Source organism: Phaseolus vulgaris, chromosome 8, assembly GCF_000499845.2.
Source record: "Phaseolus vulgaris cultivar G19833 chromosome 8, P. vulgaris v2.0, whole genome shotgun sequence".
Taxonomy (NCBI): domain Eukaryota; kingdom Viridiplantae; phylum Streptophyta; class Magnoliopsida; order Fabales; family Fabaceae; genus Phaseolus; species Phaseolus vulgaris.
In genome coordinates, this window is record NC_023752.2 from 41,733,575 (window position 1) to 41,747,056 (window position 13,482).

Sequence of the window (13,482 nt, forward strand, 5' to 3'; positions counted from 1 at the left end):
GAGTTTCTGGAAAATTTGCCAAAAGTCCGAACCCCGTTCCCAACATCTCAGGCGCTATTTATACTACCCTAGCATTTAAAGCGCCTTAAAGCGCCTTTAATCATAAAACGTAGCGCATTTAATTAGCGCATTTAAGACGTTAAAAACGCTCGGGAGCCTTTATAGTACCTTAAACGCTCGAAACAGAAACTGTATTAAATGACTTTAATTACCTAGTACCTGGCTAAATGGCGTTTCTATTCTGACCTGGCTGCTGTACACGTGGAAGGCCTCACAGCGCCATGGCCCCATATGGGGGCGTTTCTTCGTGTGAGTCCTCCTGCTTGGGAGTGCTACTGCGCAAGGGGTGACCTTAATGCAAAGCTAATCAAATGCAAATGTGCCCCTAATGACATGCAACTTTCGGCGCCAACTTGTGCATGAAGGAAGTGTGACTTTCCTTCCTAGTTTGGCACCTCCTAACTCATATCTACACTCCCCCCTAGCATCCCTTACTAAGTTCACACCCCCCTAAGCTTCTAATATTTCTAAACTACAACTAAGGATGCTTTTTACAAAAGAGGTTTCTTATGTTTCCCTCTTAAGCACCATCTACCAAAGATATTACAAATAAAGAAAACAATTGTCCATTATTTCCTAGGCCTTGAACATGCTTCTTGTAAGCCTTTGAGGAGGATGAATGACGTCTTGCACATCTACCTCTTGGTCCTCTTCCTCTTCTTGTCCTTGTTGGTTGGCTTCTATTTGTCCTTGGCCTTGATCTCCATCATACTCCCCGAGTTGGAGAGAATTCGTCCACGAATTCTGGAGACCTACAGAAAAAGTAGTTACATCGCTGACATTAAAAGTATGACTACCTAAGAATGTATCAGGCATATCTAACTCATAAGCATTGTCATTAATCCTCTTGAGGACTTGGAAAGGTCCATCGCCACGAGGCATCAGTTTGGACTTCCTTTGAGTAGGAAAACGATCCTTCCTCAAGTGAAGCCAAACCCATTCTCCCTCATCAAACAACAATGCTTTTCTCCTCTTATTGGCAAGTTCAGCATACTTACCAACCTTCTTCTCAATTCTCATCTTGATGTCTTTATGCAAAGTTTTTACAAAAGAAGCCTTTTCATCACCATCTTTGCACAAGACATCTCCAAGATTCGGAATAGGACGAAGATCAAGAGGTGTTAAGGGATTAAACCCATAAACAACCTCAAAAGGAGAATGAGAGGTGATAGAATTTACTACACGGTTATAGGCAAATTCAACATGAGGTAGTAAATTCTCCCACACTCTAGGATTCCCGGAAATGAAGCATCTCAATAGTTGGCCCAATGTTCGATTGACCACCTTGGTTTGACCATCCGTTTGTGGGTGGCAAGTGGTAGAAAATAAAAGCTTAGTTCCAAGCTTGCCCCACAAGGTCTTCCAAAAGTGGCTCAAGAACTTTGGGTCTCTATCAGACACAATAGTTATAGGGATCCCATGCAAACAAATCACTTCTTGAAAGAAGAGGTTTGCTATATGACATGCATCATCCACTTTGTGGCAAGGAATAAAGTGAGCCATCTTTGAAAAACGATCCACTACCACAAAAATGGAGTCCTTTCCCTTTGATGTCTTGGGTAAGCCTAAGATGAAATCCATAGATATGTCTACCCAAGGCATTGAAGGGATAGGAAGGGGGGTATATAAACCATGGGGGTGCATCTTAGATTTAGCCTTGCGGCAAGCTATGCATTTATCACACCAACTATGAACATGTTTATGCATATGAGGCCAATAAAAATGATCATGCAACACATCCAAAGTTTTAGCAACCCCAAAGTGACCCATTAAGCCTCCCTCATGTGCTTCTCTAACAAGAGATAATCTAATAGATCCGTGAGGAACACAAAGACGTTTTCACTTAAAAAGAAATCCATCTTGTAAAAAAAAATCTTTGTGTCCTCCCCTCAGACACTCTTGATAGATTTGAGAAAAATCAAGGTCATCATGATAAAGATCCTTGAAGTGATCAAAGCCAAGAAATTGAGAGCCTAAAAGATTGAGCAAAGTATATCTTCGAGAAAGTGCATCGGCCACAATGTTTACTTTGCCTTGCTTGTGCTTGATCACATAAGGAAATTGCTCAAGGAATTCCACCCACTTAGCATGCCTTTTGTTGAGCTTGTTTTGGCTTTTCAAATATTTAAGAGATTCATGATCACTATGGATCACAAACTCTTTAGGAAAAAGATAATGTTGCCAAGTATACAAAGCTCTAACAAGGGCATATAACTCCTTATCATAAGTGGAATAGTTGAGATGACTCCCTTTCAATTTCTCACTAAAGTAAGCTATGGGGTGGCCCTCTTGAAGGAGGACAGCCCCAATGCCTATGTTGGAAGCGTCACACTCTATCTCAAAGGTCTTAGTGAAATTAGGAAGGGCTAATATGGGAGCATTAGTCAATTTTTCTTTTAAAAGCTCAAAAGCATTTTGTTGTGCTTCTCCCCATTGAAAAACCACATCCTTTTTCACTATGTCATTGAGAGGTGCGACTATTGTACCAAAGTTAGGTACAAAGCGTCTATAGAAAGACGCAAGTCCATGAAAACTTCGGACTTCATTCATGTTTGAAGGTGTAGGCCAATTTTGAATGGCCACCACCTTAGCTTGGTCCACATGGACCCCTTTGCTACTTGCAACAAACCCTAGGAATTCTATATGGTCAAGAGCAAACATGCATTTAGCAAGATTAGCATACAATTGTTCCTTCCTAAGGGTTTCTAAAACTTCTCTAACATGCACTCTATGGTCTTTCAAAGATAAGCTATAAATGAGAATATCATCAAAATAAACAACAACAAACTTACCAATGAAAGGTCTCAACACATGATGCATGAGGCGCATGAAAGTGCTTGGCGCATTAGTTAAGCCAAAAGGCATAACTAACCACTCATATAGACCAAAGTTGGTCTTAAAAGCCGTCTTCCATTCATCACCCGGTTTGATACGGATTTGATTGTAGCCGCTTTTAAGATCAATCTTTGAAAATTTTTTGGAACCATGTAATTCATCCAACAAATCATCAAGTCTAGGTATGGGATGCCTATACTTAATTTTAATGTTATTGATAGCCCTACAATCCGAACACATCCTCCATGATCCATCTTTCTTAGGTACAAGGATGATAGGCATAGCACAAGGGCTCATGCTATCTTGAACCCAACCTTTTTCTATTAAAGCTTCAACTTGTTGGCGAATTTCCTTGGTTTCACTTGGATTGGTCCTATATGTTGGACGATTGGGTAAAGAAGATCCCGGGATTAGATCAATTTGATGCTCAATCCCTCTCAAAGGTGGAAGGCCTTTGGGAGGATCTTGAAAAACATCATTAAACTCCTTTACCAAATCTTCCAAACAATGAGGACTATCAACAAGTGTTTCTATCTTAAGAGGTCTAAGGATAGCTAAGAAAATAGGATTGTGAGACACTATTTCCCTTTGGACCTCATGCCTAGACACAAGAAGTGTAGGCTTAGGAATTTTTTCTTTTTCACTCTCCCTCTTTTTCTTCATGACTATTTGGTCCTCATGGACTTCTCTAGGTGAGAGAGATTTGAGAGTAATCTTGTGACCATGGAAATCAAAAGAAATTTTGTTTGTAAAGCCATCATGTAAAATTTTTCGATCAAATTGCCAAGACCTTCCTAAAAGCACATGTGTGGCTTCCATGGGCACAACATCACACAAGACCTCATCTTTGTACTTGCCAATAGAGAAATGGATGAGGACTTGTCTATTCACAACTATTTCACCCACTTCACTAAGCCTTTGTAACTTATAGGGCTTGGTATGAGAGATAGTAGGCAAGCCAAGCTTATCTACCACTCTTGTACTAGCCACATTGGCACAACTACCCCCATCCACTATTAAATAGCAAATGTTGTTTTGAATAAGACACCTTGTATGGAAAATATTTTCCCTTTGACTTTCGTCAAAAGGTTGGGAAACTTGGCCAAGGAGTCTTCTCACAACTAACAAATCACCTTCTAGTGGACTCTCACTTTCATCCCCACTTGATTGCCTAGAAAAGGAAACATGTTTAGGAGAATCAAAATCATGTTCACTAACTACAATGCCTTCATGCATGTACATACTTCTTGTAGAGGGGCAATTCGCAGCTATATGACCATATCCTAAACATTTAAAGCATTTTTTATTAGACGTTTTTGTTGGGGATTTAGGCCTAGAAGTAGATGGCTTAGATTCCTTGGGTTTGAAAGAAGAATCTTGGGAAGGAAATTTTGAAAAAGACTTTTTGTTCTTCCAAGATTTGGAGTAGTAACCATCATTTGGGGGATTTTTAAAAGAGTTCTTCTTAGCAAGTTGGGCTTCCACCTTCATTGCTAGATGAATTAAAGACCCAAATGATGAATACTCTTGTAATTCCACAATATCTTGGATTTCCTTCCTTAACCCACTAACAAACCTAGCAATCAAAGCTAAGTCATCCTCACGTATTTCTAACTTACACAAAAGCGTTTCTAATTCTTTATAATAAGCGTCCACACTTAGCGTGCCTTGTTGAAACCGTTGGAGTTTCAACATAAGGTCTTTTCTAAAGTGGGGCGGCACAAATCTAGCGCGCATTTGAAACTTAAGAGAGTTCCAAGAGTCCACGGGAGGACCCTTGTGAAACATAATGTCCTTTACAAGTCCATGCCACCATTGCATGGCATAATCACAAAATTCTAAAGTAGCTAACTTATACTTATGCTCATCTTGGACCCCATGTAGATCAAAAATCTGCTCACACTTTGCCTCCCAATCTAGATAGATGTTAGGATCTCTATCTCCATTGAAGCTTGGAAGCTTGACCAAGGGAAGTCTAGCTTTAGCCTCTCGGTAATAGCCATTGTCACGGTGGTCTCTCCCTCTAGGATCATAGCCATGAAAGGAATGAGTTGGCTCCCTTCTTCTTCGCACTTCTTCACGGCCAAAGGCATTGGATGAACCCCTAGACGAATGTCTATGTGAATGGTGCGCTGTATGGTGAGCATTAGACGGTCCAGCTTGTTGCATGTCCAGTTTTTGCAACCTTTCCTCCAATCTTCTAATATGGTGTTGAGCTTCTAGTAATTCACCACGAAGAGAAGCTTTAGAAGGTGAATTCTGCTTGCAAGATTCCTCACTAGAATATGGAGCCATTTTATCAAAGAGAAACAGCAAACACAAAACAGCAAACAAATGTTAGGAAAGAAAGTCAGCTAAAAGAAATGGAAACCAGAACCGAAGTGAAGTGGTCACTGAAAATTCACTCTCAAAGAAAGAATGCTCTCTGCACCAAGCTTATCTCAAGGCCTTAGTAATCCTCAAGTAAAAAATGCCAAAGCAAGAGCACACAATCTTGAAAGTACTTCACCACAAAACCAAAGAAGAAAGAATGACAAACAAGAAAAGGTATAAGCAAAGAAAGGTAATTGCAAAAGGAATACTATATGTAAGACAAACTCAAAGAGTAATGAATGAAAGACAAGCAAGAAAATAAAGAACTCAATGAAGAAAGAAGGAACACCAAAAGAGTCCTAGAGAAAAGTACTAGAGTAGATTTAAGAAACAAATAAAAAACAAGCTACTGGAAAAAAAAAATTTATGCAAACTGTGCTATGTTTACAGATTTAACTGTACTGATTGAAAGCGAACTGGAATATGAAAAATTAACCACAGAAACTTCAATGTCTCAACTCAATAATGGCACTGGAATGAGGTAAAAACAGTAAGCCAAATGAGAGAAATAAATTTTTCAAAATTGCTGCCAGATTACCGTATTTTTTTCGGCAGAATTGTACACTTTTCGTATTTTATTTATCATTTTTTGTGTACTTGGAATTTTTGAGTACTTCTTTTTGCTATGGTTTGGTAACACTTTGAAGAATGTAAATCCAAATTTTCACACATTTCCAGTGAGCCAATTAATTGCAGTAAATTGAAAACAGTAGCACGTTTGTAAGAAAACAGAGTAACCTATTTAGGAATGAAAAACAGTATGATGAACTAGCAAAGACATAATGGAAATTATGTAGAGGAACTTGTATAGGTCTAGAATACAAGCATGAACTCAAATCTAAAAATGAAAATGCACAAAGGATCAAGCAATAAACTCAGAAACAGAAAGTAAACCAAAGCAAGAAACAAACAAAGCAATAAAAGTACTACAAGAAGTGATGACAATCATGGAATAACATGACTAAGACAAAACTTCACATGATTACAAAATTAAAAGACATATCACAAGATATAACAACAAGTGAAAGGAAGCTTAAGGTCAGCTCAAGGAAGGAGAATGCCATTCCAAAAGAGCAGCCAAACTCATAGGAAGAATGAGTGCCATAATCCTTTTCACAAACACTTGGTGTAACAAAAGAAAAAAGCAAGGAAACTCAAAATAAAGCCTAAAACAGAATGATAAACAACTTGAAATAAAGAGCTCTTGAAAATAAAGTGCAACACAACTCAAAAATTAAGCAACACAAAACCTAAACTCTAGATACCACATGATGTGAATGCAATAGCAAGAATACATGATTCTTTGACATTCTTAGGAACAACTTGAGTTGGTCATGAATTGGCACTTTAATTAGAATTGGATCAATGTTCTAATTCAAGAACTCACCAAGACTTTGCACCGAACCAAACCTCACATGGAAGTCCATGTATTGTCAAATTGAATCAAACAACAAGAATGGAAGAAAACACAATTGAATACAGCCAATGAAGGGAAATTACCGGACAGAAATTGCAACTACAGCAAGGTACCGAACAGAATTTAAAGAACAAGTAAACTAGAACATGAACATGAAGAAGAAACAAAGCTTGAGAATTGAAAACTTATGGAGATGGAAGGAGAGGTGAGTGATCACGCCACTTAGAGTGTGGATACTCCAAGATTAGTGAGTTGCCGCCACTTGAGGTTCACCATAGACACCCAAGATAAGACTTGATGAAGGCACCAAAGCTCTTCCAATTTCTCTCTCAAATTGAGTAGAGTTTTCTTACTACAATTTCCAAATCTGATTTGTACAAGCCAAGCACCTCTATTTATAGCCTATAAGGTGCTGAAATGCAAAGCTAATCAAATGCAAATGTGCCCCTAATGACATGCAACTTTCGGCGCCAACTTGTGCATGAAGGAAGTGTGACTTTCCTTCCTAGTTTGGCACCTCCTAACTCATATCTACACTCCCCCCTAACATCCCTTACTAAGTTCACACCCCCCTAAGCTTCTAATATTTCTAAACTACAACTAAGGATGCTTTTTACAAAAGAGGTTTCTTATGTTTCCCTCTTAAGCACCATCTACCAAAGATATTACAAATAAAGAAAACAATTGTCCATTATTTCCTAGGCCTTGAACATGCTTCTTGTAAGCCTTTGAGGAGGATGAATGACGTCTTGCACATCTACCTCTTGGTCCTCTTCCTCTTCTTGTCCTTGTTGATTGGCTTCTATTTGTCCTTGGCCTTGATCTCCATCAAAACCCCTTAACTAAACCCAAACCTAAAACACAACACAACTTCAGGCTTCATGAGGATTTGAAACATCAAAGCTTCCCATCTTCAACAATTTATAGTGTAAGGGGATGAAAATTTTGGAACCAAAATCTGAAAATTCAAAAATAAACTCTCCAATGAGAAGGTGTAATAGGGACTCATGTTTTCCACATGTAGTTAACACCTTCCATGCTAAATCCTCTCCACTTCTAGGCTGCCATGTGAACATCCATGTGCTCCTTGCCAAGGTAATTTTTGTTTCATATTAAGGCCAATGGTAACCTTAACTTAACTAGACCTATTCTACTGTTGGTCCAAATACAAGCCCAAAAATCTATGCTACTTGGTCCAATATTGATATGATTCCAATAACATGATAGGGATATTCTAAGGACATGTTATGGATTCAACTTGAGTTTGAATATTATTAGGCACCTTTAGAATTGGATCAAGATTCTTTACCCATTCAAGAACTTAATCAAGAACACAAGAACCAAGTCAAACTCACATAGAAACCCATTTTGAACAACAAACCTATGGATAAAAACTCAAGAACACAACATATAGAAATTATACCCATGGAGGACGTGACAAAAGCAACAAAAACAACCAATTTGCACCGATTAAAATTGAATATAAGTGCAGCAAATGAAAGAGGACATCATAAGGAAGAGATTGCACCGATTGAAAGTGAAAACAAACAAGTAGAACAAAAATGGGTAATTTGGAATGAAGGGAAAATGGATGAAGAAGATGAAATGAAATAGGGAACTTATGTGGTTGGAGTTCTTGGAGATAAACACGCCACTTGAAGGATGTAAGGCTCCAAGATGAGTGTAGATGCCGCCACTTGAGCTTCCAAGATGCACTCAATATGAGACTAGAAGAAGAGAAGACACAAGTCTCTCAATCACTCACCAATTTGGGAGAATTTCTTTACTCAAAATATCAAATCTGTATTAGAAAGACTCAAGCCCTCCTTTTATAGGAGAAGGACCGGTCATGAGTGTACAAGAAGCTTACAAAGGAAGCTAACCAAGGTTACCTTGCAACTCTTTCACTTCTAGTGCCTAAAGTGGTGAAGGAAGGGATACCTTTCTAGATTTTTCTAAAGCTAATATCTAAAGATGCTTTACACAAGAGGTATCTTTAGGTTTACCTCTTAGCACCTACCTAAACACTATTCTATATTATTTACAAATTTATACAAAAAAAACTGTAAAGAGAGATATTAATTGAAGCCCATTCTTGAAAGCTTGTAGTCTTCTTTTGGCTTTAGGCTTGGTCCTCTCTTTATTTAAATTCTTCTTTAATTTTTTAGAAGACTAGAAGGAAGAACTTCAAATGTTTGGGTGAATGACCTCTTCCTCCATTAGTAAAATCCTCTCTTATTTGATCTCTATCAAATATTTAGTCTCAAATTATTTACAAGAAAATAAATCCTATTTTAATTATTTACAACTAGATCAAGGCCTAAAAATATAGAATAGTTTCTCTCTTCCATTCTTTATTGAGTTCCACTTTTTCTGAATTCTTCTGATCAATGCTCTAGTTGATGTTTGAAGGTCTTTTTGAATATTTTTATATTTTCCTTCATCCTAGAGTTTTCCTCTTTATTGGGCCTAAAAGAGATAAACAAAAATCCCAATAAGGCTCGTATTTCCAAGTTAGCCTATAAACAAACTTTGGGTCCTCATCCTCCTTATTTTGAGGTTGTGTGTGGCTGGACGGTTACCTTCAATTTGGGTGGAGATAGGAGGTAAGATGTTTGAGAAAAACATAGAAAAAATAAAGAAAGTAAAAATAAACTGAGGAAAGATCTAAGGGATGATATGAGGGAAATATTTGCACAAATGACCCTTAATCAAAATAAGGGCAGGGAATATGAAGAAGAGGAACCTAGGCCTAGAAGAAGAAGGAGTCCTAACTCTAGAGAGCAAACTGAGGGGTGGTATAGTCCATATTATAATGAACAATATTTCCCACCTCACCTAAGAGATTATCATAGGTGTAGATATGAACCTTTCCCTAGAGAACCAAGGGTAGACCTTCCTCCATATTTTGGAAGAGATTATGTAGAAGAATTTTCAGACTGGAGATGAAGGTAAAGCAACTCTTTGTTAGCCACCATATTGATGGAGAAAGAAAGGTGTCCCTAACTACACTTAACTTTTAGGGACGAGTGATAGCTGTCGTTTTGCTGTCAAATTAATATGATTCTAGCGTAGACTTGTCTAACACTAGAGAGATGATAGTATAATTGTGGACAAATGTCCCCAAGTCGTCTCCCAACGAATCCAATAGTAAAATCAGTTGATTAGGGTTTAAAATCTATCTGCAAGCAATAAAAGTTAGCAATAACAATAAAGATAAAAATAAGGGGTTGAAATAGTTGTGCAGAAAATACAAAAGAGATTTGAAATAACAAATAAAGAGCGGTTGATCCCAAGTTCTTCCACCATTTAATTCTTCACAGGTTTTCTAAAGATTAATCTTTTCTCAATCCTCCAACAGAGTTAAACCAGATTGAACATGCGCCAATCTAATTCAACTGAAACTCACCAGTAAAACATGTGTCTACTGGTTTAATCAATACCCACTTTGTTCCATGCGTATACTCCATGGGAATGCTTACCTCCTCTCTCTCGAATCATGCGCCCAAGAAATAAATTAGAACGATGCGAACTAACTAAGAAACCAAAGTTTAAGACAAGGAAGACTCTCAATCATGCGTTCAAGTACAACCTCTCACAAAAACTAGTTTTCCAGGAGATTAGACAATAAAAACAAATGCTATATAAACTTAAAAATCGAAACTTTTATTGAACAAAACCTCAAAACTCAATGGGAAATTACAAAGGAATCAACCAAAAAGATTTAGCCTTCCATGTGGAGGCAAAACAAAAGAATTACTAAGAAGAAAATAAACTAAGAAAACCCTATGAAACTCTCTCTTTTCTCCTTGATGCTTGTGTCCTTTTATAGACTTTTCTGCTCCAAGGATCTTGGGAAAATATTGCAGTTTAGATTTTGTAAACAGTTTCCACTTTCCATAATTCTTTTTATTTTGCAGAAGATTTGCTTCCAATTCTGTTTCTGGGATCTTGTAGCTTTTATTTTCTCTTTCTTCTCCTCAGAATTTGTTTTCTGTTTTGATTCAAGAAGCAACTTGGACTTTTGCATATTTGGCCCATTCACAAAGGTAGATGCTTCCTCCGGATAATTTACTCTAAAAACACAAAATTAACAATAATAATAGTTAAGGCCCAAATAAACCCAATTACAAGAATATTAATTAAAACAATGGATTTATTTATTATTATAGTCCAATAATCTATGAATAAGGCTAGTGAGTGTGAATAAATATATGCTCATCAAATACCCCCACACTTATCCTTTTGCACTCCCGGGCAAAACACTCTAAGGTTTAAAAAGAAAAGAAAACAGTGCAAATAACAAATAGAAAATTCTAAGAATTCATAATGAAAGACATGATATAATTTCAAGAAATCAAGGAATCAAGAAAAATGTGAATGGAGATTCCTATATTTTAATATAAAGTAGGTAATTGAAATCAAAGGTTGAATCAAAATTGACAAAACTTCACTGGACACTCTCCTACTCTCAAGTGTTTAGGATTTGTATTTACACTCAGCACCCATGCTGACAAACACTACCATATGCTTAGCAAGACTCTAATATTCATAACAATCGAAAAAACATGCAATCAAAGATCAAGAGGTCTTCATAAGGGATGTAATTAGGCTAAGGTAAAGGTAGGTAAAAGGGGGAAATTAGGCTTAAAAACCATAGAAAAACAAAGGAGCAATGGTGGGTAGGTCTTAAAACAAGTGTAAGTATTATGACAATTCAACTCCTCTTTTTATTTCAAGATATAAATTTTTTCATATAGTAGAGAGTCAATCCAATGTATTAGAGGATTCACTCTTATTTTATTTATTTTGCTTTGCTTTCTTTTTCTTGTTGTATTCTCTTTTTTTTTCTATCCCTTTTTTTCTTTTCTTTTTTCTTTAAAACTGAAGAGGTAAACTATGAAAATGACATACACCCCCACACTTATTCAAAAACCTATTCCCAAATGATTTCAAAGCTCTTTCATCTTCTAAGGTAGGGACAAACATGGTTTTTTCTGTTTTGAGGCTTGTAATGAGGGTTAAAAATAAGAAAAAGGCTATAGGCTCAAAGGGCTAACAAATGGATTATCATAAAGGTAGGCTTATATGGCTAGTGGGTTAATTTAAACAAAGAATGCCTCTATCATATCAGTTCATGCACGTAAATCACAATTGTAAAACAAATAATCAAGCTAAGTTCTAGAGTATAAGCAAACATGAGTGAAAACACACTAAAAAGAGTATTAAATGATATATCAATTAAGGCTCAAAACTCACTAGGGACATTCTATCAAAAGATTCAACCCAAAATTTCTCATAACTACTTATTTATCAATTTTTAAGAAAATCCAAACAAAAAATATCAAGAAACCAAGATTTTCAAGAATTATAAAACATGTCAGCCATTAGACAAAACTTATTTATTTTAATAGAAGCAAAAAGAAATTCAAATAAATAAAAGAAAAACAAAAAACACAAAAATAAATCAACAAAAGGTAAATCCTAAACTATGATTCTCCTCCCCCACACTTAAATCACACATTGTCCTCAATGTAAAATCAATAAATAAATGTGTACGATAAAAGTGCGAGAAGAAGTACTCCCTCATCAGCTTGAGGGAAGTGGCAGTTGCAGCTGTTTCAACCATCCCCTCTACAATACACTTTTCATCCATGGTGGTGTAGAAACACTATCAGTTGGAGCGTCTAACCAAAGCATGCAGTACCTTGGTAAACTATGTAACAAAAATATTATGATGAAGAAGCCTTGAAATAGTGGATGAAATTGGGGTAGGTCTGGAGGGCGTGTGAAATGGTACAGTTTCTTCCATGAATGGATGATGGTACTTTCTAGAGTATAGATGGAAGACAAAAATTTATTCATCATAGACGATCTGATATGGTTAACTGTTTGGGGATTGTCTAAGGGTGGTGGTTTAAGGCTATACAGTCTAGCTAGGGTAGACGGTCTAGTTGGGGTGGGAGATGGGATGAAATGTAAGTTAGGAGGTGGTGGTGGCTGGTAAAGGTTGCTTTCAAACGTTCCAATTATGATAGAAGGTGTAGCCAGTGGAGATGATGGAATGAGTGATATGTGTTTCACCTTAAATAGTGGAGGTTGTACTCTTTGAAGCTTTAAGGATGGAAGAATAACATCATCTTCTTCTCCACTAGCAGTGCCTACTTGAAGGATGGGTAACATATGTTCTTCCTCTTCTTGTATTACCTCCAAAACTATGTCAAAGCCATCTGCTAGTGCGCAATCTTTTTCAGTAGATTCAACAAGTATAAGAACATCAACAACTTCTGTATCAAGACATGCATCACAAGGGTTAGTGCATTCTAAGAACTCATTTATCTCATCCTCTGTACATTCAACTAGATTGGAGAAGTTAAAATCTCCTAGAAGCTCAAGCACATTTTCATCCTCAGTGTTTATATGATGCACAAAATGACTTTTATCAGCAGGTGTCATAGAGTCTAATGCCTCTTGATTAAGCAATGATTTTTCCTCCATCAGTGGAGGTTGGACATTAGTTGGTAATGGTTCAGAGTTCCTAACAACCTGCAAATCAACAGTGTCTACACTGCAAATTATATCATCAGAGGATATGCATTTGTTCATTACAAAACATACTGCACATGTATCATCAAAATCCTTTGTGTCTTCAGCAGTCATATGCACTTCAGGAGTGTCTGGATAAGGTTTTATTCCTGCAAATGAAATGGAAACTAGAGGCATGGCAAAATTAATCTCAACACATATATCAGGATCACAAGTATAAATTGTATCAAAGTTGGAAAGATTTTCTATAT

At 36.9% G+C, this 13,482-nt stretch overlaps 1 protein-coding gene across 1 annotated transcript; it reads right to left on the bottom strand.

Moving 5' to 3' along the window:
* Positions 1-636: 636 nt before the first annotated feature.
* Positions 637-5,190, bottom strand: LOC137825161 (uncharacterized). Its single transcript, XM_068630835.1, has 5 exons — positions 4,022-5,190; positions 3,134-3,895; positions 2,252-2,809; positions 1,128-1,450; positions 637-857 (listed from the first exon to the last, which is right to left on the bottom strand). Exons 1-5 carry the CDS (start codon positions 5,188-5,190, stop codon positions 637-639), a joined length of 3,033 nt encoding a protein of 1,010 aa, XP_068486936.1.
* Between the last annotated feature and the right edge of the window lie 8,292 nt (positions 5,191-13,482).